This window comes from Lynx canadensis, chromosome E3 (genome assembly GCF_007474595.2).
Source record: "Lynx canadensis isolate LIC74 chromosome E3, mLynCan4.pri.v2, whole genome shotgun sequence".
Classification (NCBI taxonomy): Eukaryota; Metazoa; Chordata; class Mammalia; order Carnivora; family Felidae; genus Lynx; species Lynx canadensis.
In genome coordinates, this window is record NC_044318.1 from 22,436,491 (window position 1) to 22,448,954 (window position 12,464).

The 12,464-nt window shown below is 44.0% G+C and overlaps 1 protein-coding gene across 8 annotated transcripts in view; it reads right to left on the reverse strand.

Annotated features, from left to right (window-relative positions):
* XPO6 (exportin 6) overlaps positions 1–12,464 on the reverse strand; it is a 103,986-nt gene that overhangs the window by 40,827 nt on the left and 50,695 nt on the right. For all 8 annotated transcript variants that reach the window (XM_030301112.2, XM_030301110.1, XM_030301109.1 and 5 more), the window contains 3 exons: positions 10,390–10,843; positions 6,953–7,079; positions 865–974 (listed from right to left, as the gene is read on the reverse strand). In XM_030301112.2, coding sequence (XP_030156972.1) covers positions 865–974; positions 6,953–7,079; positions 10,390–10,843 — 691 coding nt within the window. The remainder of the gene's footprint in view (positions 1–864; positions 975–6,952; positions 7,080–10,389; positions 10,844–12,464) is intronic.

Sequence of the window (12,464 nt, forward strand, 5' to 3'; positions counted from 1 at the left end):
AGGGGAAAAACATTTCCCCATTTTCTGTTTTTTAAAAAATACAATAGAGTGGCGCCTGGGTGGATCAATCGGTTAAGCATCCAACTTCAGCTCAGGTCACGATCTCGCAGTTCATGGGTTCAAGCCCTGCATCTGGCTCTGTGCTGACAGCTCGGAGCCTGGAGCCAGCTTCTGTGTCTCCCTCTCTCTGCCCCTCCCCTACTCGCACTCTCTCTCTAAAATAAATAAACATTTTTTTCAATTAAATAAATAAATAAAATAGAAATAAATACAATAGAAAGTACAAAAGTAATTATCGCTGGACTGTGGGATTATGGATATCTTTTCTTTATATTTTTCTATCTTTTCCTAGTTTTTAAAATACTTATTTTTCACAGCAGGTATTTACTATACTTTATTTAGGAAATTTTCACACACATACAAAAGGAGCTAGCATATAATGAACCCTAAGTTACCATCAATAAAGGTCAACATCAATTATCAACACACGGCCAACCCTCCTTTCCCTCTATCCCAGTGGATTATTTTAAGGCAAATCCCAGACGTCCTATCATTTCATCCATCCAATAAATACTTCAGTTTTTAATCTCTAAAATAAGGGCCACTTAAAAACAAACCCTTGAGACAGTCATCACAGCTAAAGAACTATACAAATTACATTTTTAATCAGAAAATAAAATGTTTTAAGAAAATGAAATATTTAAAGGGGGAAAAAAATATATGAAAATGCTCAATGACATTACTACCTACCCAGCTTGTGTGACCCAGTTTCACTGAAGAGGTCTGACGGCCTGGCTGTCCCTTTAAGCCACAAGAAAAACACAAAAATGTCTATTTCTATTTATCGGTATTTCTGAGGTTTACCTGTTGAGAACTGCTTCCTTGTCTCCCAGACGGCTTTTAATTTTACTTGTCAGATAGTCCAGAAAGAGCGTCCAGATATCCAAACAAGAGAAGTAACCTTCATGAGTAGGCTATGATGCAAAAGAAATCCAGACAATGAAATTACTTAACGCAGCTCTCCTAAGAAACATCCCCACCAGTGTTTATTTCCATCAGGATGGTACAACCCTAAGCCTAGATTCCCTCCACTTCCTGGTAACCACAACTGCAATCTTTCAAATGGTTTTCATGACTGGGCCCTGGTGAACCTAACAAGACAAAGGTGCCATGGAACATATCATTATTAGGGAGATTCTATGCAGGACAAACTTAATTACACAATAAGCCAAGCAGACACCAATCTTTAAATCTGAGATTGATGGGGAGGACTCTTACAGATCATCCCATTCAAATCTGTTTTAGAGAAAAAGAAATTGAGATCCAGGGACATGATTTATTCAAACCAGGTCCCTTTACCACCCCCCTCCCACCCCAGTAAATGCTCCTTCTACATATCATTAGGAAACCAGAAGTAAGTTTCGATGGTTCTGAAGGTGACAAGTTTACATATTTGAAAGTTAGAAAAGTAACATCTGCAGTCTTCCTACATAACAGACTGAAAATTAGCTTAAGTCTGACTCTCAGGCATGATCTCATCTGCAGAAGGAGGGGTGTCCAATGGGCTAAGAGCAACCTCTAACCAGGTGTTGACAAAGACAAAGTGAGGAGAGAAGAACAAGTCTCTGTAGGGTCTAGTGCCTGACTCATTGCGCTCTGATTCCTCAAGAGCCTTGAGATTCTATTTCATGTAAACTCCAGGCACTACATTCTCCAACGTCTAGTCCTTCTCACACATATTCAATTTCAACTTGTGCCCCCCCCCCCCCAATCCCTTCTATATCCACTGAATTTCTTGCTACCTATAAGAGCTCTTTGGTTTTGTGATTGCTTCATTGAAGCAATGTTGGGCGGCAGGATCAGATAGGGAAAGAAGTAAGACCATCATCTTCTTGGATCAGTTTCCTTCCATCTCGGATCCACAAGGAAATCCAGAGGCTTAAAAGGGCATGTGTGGGATTTGCCCATTGGGTGGTAGCAGGAGATGGGAGTTCTGTACGCAGTCTGAGACAGAAAGCTAACTTTTTCCGGGGCAGACTGGGGCAGAGTCCAACCTCACAACTCACAGGGTTGCCTTGGAACTAACAATCAGGACCTGACAGGGCCATCCTCTGAAAAGAAAATGACCATTTCCTGTCTCCACTTCATCCTTTGCAAAATCCAGGATGTCCATGACATGAAGTGAACCAGAAGAATAAGCACAGAAAATAAGCCACGTGGAAATAATATAAGTAGCCTGTAGACAGGCACTCAATTTGCACAGCCAGGAGATGGGGAGTCTTCCCTGGCTTCAGCTTGCTGAGCTCCCTGTGAGTCAATCACTCAGTTGGCCTTCCTAGGTTTAAAAACACCCATGTTCTCCTCCACAGAACATAGCTGATCAGGAAGTACTTTTGGGGGGCGCCTGGGTGGCTCAGTCGCTTAAGCGTCAGACTTCAGCTCAGGTCATGATCTCAGTCTGTGAGTTCGAGCCCCGCGTCGGGCTCTGTACTGACAGCTCAGAGCCTGGAGCCTGCTTCAGATTCTGTGTTTCCCTCTCTCTCTGCCCCTCCCCTGCTTGTGCTGTCTTTCTCTCAAAAACAAATTAAAACATATTAGAAAAGAAAAGAAAAGGGGCGCCTGGGTGGCGCAGTCGGCTAAGCGTCCGACTTCAGCCAGGTCACGATCTCGCGGTCCGTGAGTTCGAGCCCCGCGTCGGGCTCTGGGCTGATGGCTCAGAGCCTGGAGCCTGTTTCCGATTCTGTGTCTCCCTCTCTCTCTGTCCCTCCCCCGTTCATGCTCTGTCTCTCTCTGTCCCAAAAATAAATAAACGTTGAAAAAAAAAAATTTAAAAAAAAAAAAAAAAAGAAAAGAAAAGAAAAGAAAAGAAAAGAAAACGAAACCAAGGCTCCAAAGCAAAGTCACCTGCGCAAGATGAAAAGATAAGGAACAGAAAGAGAACCAGAATGTGGAACTTCAGACTCCTGGCGTAGAGCCCCGTTCCCCGGTGCCACACCACCCCAGGCACTGTTTTAGGAAAAGGGGGCGGGATGAAAATGCAAGGCCCAGAAGGAACTGCTAAGGATGCAGTAAGAGGACCAGGAAGACAGAAATCAGATGCTCAGAGGGGACACCACAGCGAGGGGAGCAACGCTGGAGGCAAACACCTGCTGAGCACTAGTGGCCAGAGGGGCTGTGGTGGGACACTTCAGTGAAAGAAAAAATGTAGGACAAGAAACGAGAGAGAGGAGATGCTTATAGAAAGATACTAACACCACCTTTGTCTTATTACTATTCCTTCAACACATGATGACCAGTACTAAAATTTCTTATGAAATTTTTTTTAAGTAATCTCTATACTCAACACAGGGCTTGAACTCACAACCCTGACACCAAGAGTCAGATGCTCCGCCAACTGAGCCAGCCAGGCACCCCTCTGAATTTTAGAAACAAAAGGCAAAAATACTGAGTACACTCATAACCCTCTAGACAAGAGGAAAGAACGTTTTCCAGCTTTGCAGATAATTAAACCATGATAAAGTATGATCACACTGTTAATGACCAGATGAGAACTTAAAACTGTCTCTTGAGGGCACTTCATTTCTTATTCTTAAGTCTTACCCCAAAGAACTCCCCTACTACCGCCAGCTCCTGACCCTGGAGTGCACCCTGCCCATTTACGATAGGCAGCCCAGCCTACAGTAAACTGCACAGAACACCTTCTAGCTTCCTGCCCCTCCGCCCAATGCTCAAATCTGCTTCTTCCTGGACCTCAAAGGACACTGACTCCCATAGTCCAAGAGCCCGCACCCAGAAAGGAAGGGCCTCCAGATGAATGGATAAAGAAGATGTGGTGTGTATACACACACACACACACACACACACACACACACACACACACATACACACAATGGAGTATTACTCGGCAATCAAGAAGAATGAAATCTTGCTATTTGCAACTACGCGGATGGAACTAGAAGGTATTATTATGCTAAGCAAAATTAGAGAAAGACAAACATCATGTGACTTCACTCATATGAGGAATTTAAGACACAAAACAGATGAACATAAGGGAAGGGGAGCAAAAACAATATAAAAACAGGGAGGGGGACAAAACATAAGAGACTCTTAAAAACAGAGAACAAACAGGGTTGCTGGAGGGGTTGCGGGAGCAGGGATGGGCTAAATGGGGAAGGGACATAAGGAAGACACCTGTTGGGATGAGCACTGGGCGTTATACATAGGGGATGAATCACTGGAATCTACTCCTGAAATCATTGTTGCACTATATGCTAACTCGCTTGGATGTAAATTAAAAAATAAACAAATAATTTAAAAAAAAATGTTTTTAACGTTTTGAAAGAGAAAAAAAAAGAACGGAAGGAAGGAAGGTCCTCATACAGGAGACCAAGAGAGTACAAGGAAGCTCAGCTGACAGTAACCTCAGGTAAAGGACAAAGAAAGAAGCTTGTTGTCTGCTTCATGACCATATTCATTTCTTTTCCCAGTATATATACATGTAATATATAAACATACAAAACCACCACTTTGATTTCAATGGAAAACCAACCTAAAATTCTAGGCAAAGGACCACAGAAGATGAACAGGGGCAAGACTGTGAAGATGCCCACCACAGTCGATCTCCTTAAGTGAAGAAACTGAAATCGAAGGCAATTAAAAAGACTGGTCCAAGGACACAGACCTCATAGAAACAACCAGAGCTCCAACACAGAACTGTTTGTTGGGGTCAGGTCCAAAAAAGTAGGCATAAGACATGCATACTTTAAAACTTGTACTTAGCTTTCTTCTATGTCATATATAAAGGGCAGATATAAAACTTCACAGGCAGAGCAAACTGCAAAACATTTTCATTCCACTTTCCCCAAAACCCCTTCTTTGTGACCTCAGCACTGGCTCCCCATCTCTTTCATTTCTGCTACGCTTATTCTAACGTATCTATTGAATCCTTTCTTCCCGGTCCCCTCCGGGAGGTCTCTGGATCCATCTCGAAACGCTCCTACCCGGAATGCTTCTCTCCCACCCCCTCGCCCTCCCACATCTCATCACCTCTCCCATCCTCTCTTAGGTCTGGTGAACTGAGAGTGCTGTCCTTCCTGCCCTGCACTCACTGGCCCCTCTACCAGACATCCTGATACTTCCTCAACCCTAGTCCTCCTCCACCCCCACCCTCCCTGCACCCAGGAGCGGTTCACCCTCACCCACTGGGGGCGCTTATTTTTATGTGCCAAGTACCCCCCTGAGAAAGGCTAGCTCACACACCAAACCCTCGCTCCAAATCCCCAACCACACACACAACACCCCTCCCAGCCTAGGCCCTTGTCTCTCTTCTACCCTCGTGAAGCTACATCATCGGTGGTTTAAACTTCCACGACACGTAAAATCCACAACTTATAAAATCACATGCCTTCCCTGACCCAGGAACGTCATACCCAGGTTACGCCAACAGAAAGAGCTACACAGGTACACCCAAAAGCACGTATGAGAACGCCCACTGCAAGAGAATTCATGATCACCAAAAACCGAGCAGCTCATCTGCAGTGGGACAGATTTTCAGATAATGACTTACTATAAAGCAATGAAAACAAACTACTGCCACACACACAACACAGGTGAATCTCACAAACATGACGTGGAATGAAAAAGCCAGACAAAACAAATATATACTGGAGACATCCACTGAGAGAAGTTCCACAACAGGCAAAAGGAATCTGGGACGTTAAGGTCAAGATCGGGGTGACGCACGGGAAGTGAAGGGGAAGGCACCCAAGGCGGAGCTGGCAGTAATGTTCTACTTCTTGACGAAGGTGGTGGTTACATGGCTGTGTTCATTTTGGGAAAATTCATCAAGCTGTCCACGCAGGATCTATATGCTTCTCCGAATGGGTGTGATACTTCAATAGAAAACTTATTTTAAAGACACTCACAGAAGGATGAGCGCTGAGTAATGTACAGAACTGTTGAATCACTATATTGTACACTTGAAACTCATATAACACTGCATTAATTATACTGGAATTAAAAAATAAATTACACACACACAAATGCACAAGGGAGAAGACACGACAGAAATGTCTAAAACCAGGCTGACGATGACTGCACGAGTCTATAAATCTAGTGAACATCATGGAGCTGTACAATCACGATGGGTGAATTTCATGAGATATATAATTCTACCTCAATAAACCGTTTAAAATATGTATATAAAGAAAAGACACTGGGCCACAAAATGTAAACAAGGCACAAGGACTTTGCTTGTGAGGGTTTATACGCCCAGCTCCTGATACACAAGGAGCTCAAAAAGTATTTGTTGAATGGGAGCAAAAAATCCGATCCGCCAAAACTTAACTCCTCAGAGCTTCAGTATTTATTTTTTTTTAAATATTGCTTTTTTTTTTTAACGTTTATTTATTTAAGAGAGACAGAGAGACAGAGAGTGAGTGGGGGAGGGGCAGAGAGAGACAGGCAGACAAGAGAATCCCAAAGGGCTCAAACCCACAAACCATGAGGATCATGACCTGAACTGAAAAACCAAGAGTCGGACGCTTAACCCACCGAACACCCAGGCGCCCCGAGCTTCATTATTTATCATCTCCCTGTAGGAAGTTTTAGTGCCAGTTACAGAAGGAAAGGCCCTAATTTCAGACTATTTCTATCTTTTGCTTCTCCAACAAAACAGTGGTTAAGAACACAGACTCTAGGAGTTCAAACGCCTGGCCCCACCACTTAATTAACTGTATGACCCTGAGCCGGTTACTCTGCGCCTCAGTTTCTTTATCTGGGAAGTGGAGATGACGATAATAACACCCACCTCAAAGGGTCTTTAGGAAGGACAAACGTGTTAATCTTCACAAAGCCAACACTATATAAATGTTCGGGAAATAAACTCTTTACCCTGGAAACAACAAAGCGCGCTTTTTCAGGAGGAAAAGGATGAGCGGTGCTGGTGCTTTACCTGATGAAATGTGTACTTGAACAAAAGCGTCAAAAACTCCACCACAGGGAATTGGGAGTAGGACTCGATTCTTCTCAGGTGGACACTCACGAAGAGCCGCAGGAAGTCAGTAAACTTCTCGACATAGCTAAGTAAGACAAGAAGACGAGAAGAGACGATCAGAAACCCAGCCACCTCCTTAGAAGAGAACTCAAATTCAATCCAAATTTCTTTCAGTACAGAACTACACAGATTTAAAACAGCTTTTCAGTTAAAAAGATAAAGGCCTGCAACAATTACCTACAGGTCAGGCAACCCTTCATTCCATTACCACCTGAAACATAGCAGAAAAGCAACTTTAATCCTCAGGCACTCTCTACTAAGACATCTTATAAACTAGGGCTCTCGCGGTTTCTAAGTCCTTCATGTTACAACCGATTCAAGGGAAAGAAAATGATACCAAAAAGTCAAGGGGCAGAGCATGTGCGTCATGTCAATGTGGCAAGTCTGGAAGGCCGGTTGCCTTTGCTAGGAGCCCAAAATATTAACATGAATGTGCTAAGAACAAAACAAGGCTATACCAAAGGCATGGCATCTGGATAACGTATATGCAGACTTGGAACCTAATGCTCGTTTTCCCTCCCCCCGCCCTCCGGCTCCCAGCACTCAATAAACGTAAGCACATCCCAATCTACTCAGAAAGTGACTGCAAATATAAGGGAGGGGAAGAAGCTGCCCGAGCTGGACAGGCCTCGGGGACAATTCAGTCTGGCGCTTCACTGTACAGACGAGGCCCAGGGAGATCCAGTGACCCGCCCAAGGTCACTGGGCCAGCTCGTGGCAAAATGGGACTACTGACTACCATCCATTCCCAAGCCAGTGCTCTTTCCTTTCACAGCACAGTGGCTCCCCAACTCATGTGTATGTACAATATCATTTCCCAGAGGAGTGTGGGTCCCAGCTGCAAGGATAAGAGACTGTTGTTACTAGATACACAGCACATCATCACTCTCACATGTCACAAACTGTCATTTTAAGCCCCTAAATACCAAAAGGTGATTCGAAAATGAGATGGACGTACCTCCAGAGATCACATTGCGGACACCGATAAAGACTTACTTATGGGCCTTAGTCAAAAATTAAATAATGGCTAAAACCAATTCTGAAAGTCCTAACTGCAAAAAGTTTTGTTTTTTTGTTTTTTGTTTTTTAAAGCAAGGATCTATGCAATAATAATGGGGGAGAAAAAGACAACTACGCAGAAGAGCAAAATTGCCCCATAAATAAAATGTCCCACATTGTGCCTGGGACCCAGCACCCTGAGGGCGGCCAACCTGCCTGCCTGACCTCCAAACGGCTAGCTAACACGCATGTAAACTTTTTTGCAGTTTAAAACAAAAACAAAAACATTAATCTGCTTGATCAGGAGAATGGCCGTCTCTGTGGATCATGGGACCAAAAACTTGAAACACAGTTAAGGTGTTTGAATCAACTGTTTTTAGAGAGAGTCAGGCGTGAAGAGACTTCTCTCGATGCCTTTGACCACAGATACTCAACAGCAGAGGCTCCTTATTCCTCGTTCTGCTTCTAACGTGACAGTCAGAGCCGTCACCCAGTTTACTGCTCTCTAGGAAGATGCACTCAATTCCCTGCCACCCATGAAATAAAGAGAAGCTTGGGTAAATGTCACGCAATCTCGATTTTATTTCACTCTCCAACCCAAGTTTTTGGGCACACAAACAAGGGCCTTTCGGCAGCTAAAACTATAGATTTTATTTCACCTCATTTTCTTTCCCTTGCCCACCTTCTGGTACAGGTGCTAATGAGCAGTTGAAAGTTAGAAACAGGCAGGAAAGGAGAAGAGAAGCAAAGGCCCTGGGGTAAGTAGCCCCTAAACAACCGAGAATGGACTTAGCTGTTTAGAATTAGTGGTCAGGGGCCCAAGAGCCAGGAAGCAAGCACACAGTATTGTTCATGTCACCTTTCTGCTTCCAGGCACCTCTCAGCTTTCACAGGGCAATAGGAAGCATAGGATTAAAATATAAAACCAAAAGCACAGAAGTTACACGTAACAAAATCAGTACATAGGTAACCCACGACGACATCTCTATGCCATCAGAACGTCAGCCATCGCGAACGTTATGCCTCACGTAAAACTCAAAACAACTGATACCTGATGGTCGGTACGAGCGGCTAGACTTTTTTTTAACATATAAAGTGCAGCCTTTCTTAACCAAAGCTAGAAAGGATATGAAATTGTCTGTTTGTATGCCGATGCCTCTGAATTCATACAGAAAGCTATTATAAAATGAAAAATAAAACCAACATATCACCGTAAGAGATTATGAGCTCTTTTGTGATTATACAAAGAAAATTTCGCACAAAGCTTGTTTACGATGGACCAAACCAAAACAATCTTAGGCATCTATGTTTTTAACTTTAGAAAACCTTAACAAAGTTGCTAAATTAAAAAGCACTAAAATGGTCTGTAAGCACTTGACTTTACATTCTTCTACTTACTCTAAGGAAAAGGAAAATGCCTTAACTCTACCCAGCTTAATAGCAAAAAGCAAGCCAAGGAAAGTGGATTAACATATTAACAACATTTGCTGCCCAGCGCTCTAGAAGAATTTTCTAACTCAATACAATGTATCTGCCTGGAAGTTTCTGAACAGTCAACATGATGCTTTTATATGTAAGTTTCTAATTTTCTCTCTTGCTTTTACACAGCAGTAGCCAGCGTCACATCGATGAAAGCTCTAAGACAGATAAATGACATCATCTGGAGGGAGATACATGAGACCACGCCTCAGGGTACCGTGACAGCGTCATCTGTGTGAGTACTTCAGAAGGAAAAGCGAGGTAATTTTCAGCTCCATTCAAGGGGAGGGTCACAAAGAAACACGGTGTGTGCCACGCTAAGACGTGCCCATATTCCCATCTCTTGCTTTTGATGGAAATGTGCCGTGTGTGTAAAACTCACAGTAACAACGACATGCCTACACGCTGCACGATGTGCACTGGGGGAAAGTCACGGAGTCAAAACTGACAAGCAACGTCAAGTGAAAAGGGGGGATTAGAACTCCTGTACCTCCGCGGCCTCCTCCCACGTTCCTGGCTACGCACAAGCAGCAGACTCGGCTCCTGCGCCACTCAGACCTGCAGGCGAATCGTGAGGACGAAGGGAGGGGGTGGAAGGGAGGACAGGAGACAGACGGGGGAAAAGACAACAAACCTGCACAATTCACAGTCACTTTCCAAACGTGGCTCGCTCCCCTCTACCACCCTAGCCCTTCCAGCTAAGCTCAGACTTACTGGTACACACCTACCTGTCCGTTCCTCATCAGGAGCCCCAAATTCTGAAACCAAAGAGGATTACAGACACCATGCGGCACAACACGGTAAACAGTCAAGGCCCCTTCTTAGGGCGCAGCCGGTTCCACACCCGTGTTCATTACCTCTCATCGAGTTCTTCTAGCCTGCTCTTCACCGTGTGGGCATTGTTATCCTTGGTGATTTTCTGCAGGAGGTAGAAAGTCTGCTGGAACATACGCAGTAAATACTCTTCGAATTCCATAGGCACACAGTTCTTGGACATGAGTTCATTGATGCAGGACATGGCCAGGACCCCAAGACGGCCACGCTCCTGACCCAACACACAGTTCTGGCTGCTGCCGTTAACTGATGCCATCTTTCTGGCCCGGATGTCACAGCCAAAGCGCGCAAAGTGGAAGATGGTGGTTAGGAGGGACGGGGTGATGCTGGCAGACAGAGGAATCCAACTGAAGAGATGGGCCAGGCACTCCAAGGCCAGGGAACACATATACTCACTCTCCGCATCAAGGATGGGGATTGGCTGGTTCAACAGTTTGGCTGAACTAGGACTCTGCAGCAGGTTACTCAGTAAGTCACCTGGAAATACACAAAGGTTTTAACAACCACCCTACCAAGTCTCTTACAAACCAATTTAAGTACAACAAAGAGAAAACAAAAGCCACCTTTCACCAAGCTACACATTAAAGATACCTGTAGAAACGTAAAATAATGCCACTCAGGAAACTTTCGTTTGCTTCGGAGAATGCATCTTTCGTTAAAATACATTCTTTGTTCGTATGTAGAGTTCATCAGTTCTTTTTAAATGAATTAATGTAAATTTCCTCAGTGTTATGTCAACAGATACAACCCACAAAGCTCTTTGAGGACCATGGCGACTTTTAGGAGTAAAGCCATCCTGGGTGGCAGGGTGGGCAAAACGGGTGAAGGGGGTCAAGAAATACAAACTTCCAGTTAGAAGATACAGAAGTCCTGGGGATACAATGTACGGTGGTGACTACGGTTAGTTAACGAGACCGCACTGTACATTTGAAAGTTGCTAGGGGAGGGGCGCCTGGGTGGCGCAGTCGGTTAAGCGTCCGACTTCAGCCAGGTCACGATCTCGCGGTCCGTGAGTTCGAGCCCCGCATCGGGCTCTGGGCTGATGGCTCAGAGCCTGGAGCCTGCTTCCGATTCTGTGTCTCCCTCTCTCTCTGCCCCTCCCCCGTTCATGCTCTGTCTCTCTCTGTCCCAAAAATAAATAAACGTTGAAAAAAAAAATTAAAAAAAAAAAAAAAAAAAAAAAGAAAGTTGCTAGGGGAGTGAATTTTAAAAGTTCCCATCATAAGAAAGACAATTTTTAATCGTGTGCGGTAATGGATATTAACTCCACTTTCCGTTGCCATCAGTTTGCAATACATACACCATGACGTTGTACCCCTGGAGCTACAGTGTTATAGGTCAATTATATTTCAATTAAATAAGGGGGTCCAGAGACTAAAACACTGAGAACTACTGCGCTGCTCGAGGTAAGTCTGTGGACCTGTATCGTCAGCACATCTGGCAGCTTGTCAGAAATATAAATTCTCAGGCCCCGCCCACACGTGCTGCTGGGGATCCTGGAGGCGTGTGGTCGAGACACAGGTTTTTACATACTTTCCAAGAAGTGATTCTTGCGCATGCTTAATTTTTTTAGTTTTTTTTTTAAGTTTTTATTTTAATCACCTGGCACTCATCACAAGCGTGCTCCTTAATCCCCGTCACCTATTTCACCCACCCCCCACCTCCCCTCTGGTTACCATCGGTTTGTTCTCTACAGTTAAGAGTCTCTTTCTTAGTTTGTCTCTTTTTCTCCTTTTCTCATTTGCTTTACTTCTTAAATTCCATATATGACTGAAATCATATGGTATTTGTCCTCCTCGGACTTATTTCACATAGCATAATACCTCTAGCTCCATCCATACAGGTCATTGCAAATGGCAAGATGTCATTCTTCTTTGTGTGTGTGTGTGTGTGTGTGTGTGTGTGTGTGTGTGTGTGTGTTTAATGGCTGAACAATATTCTATTGAATAGACATACCACATCTTCTTTATCCATTCATCAACTGATGGGACACTTGGGCTGCTTCCATATCTTGGCTATTACAAATAATGCAGCTATAAACATAGGCGTGCACATATCCCTCTGAATTGGTGTTTTTGTAATTCATCGGGTAAATACT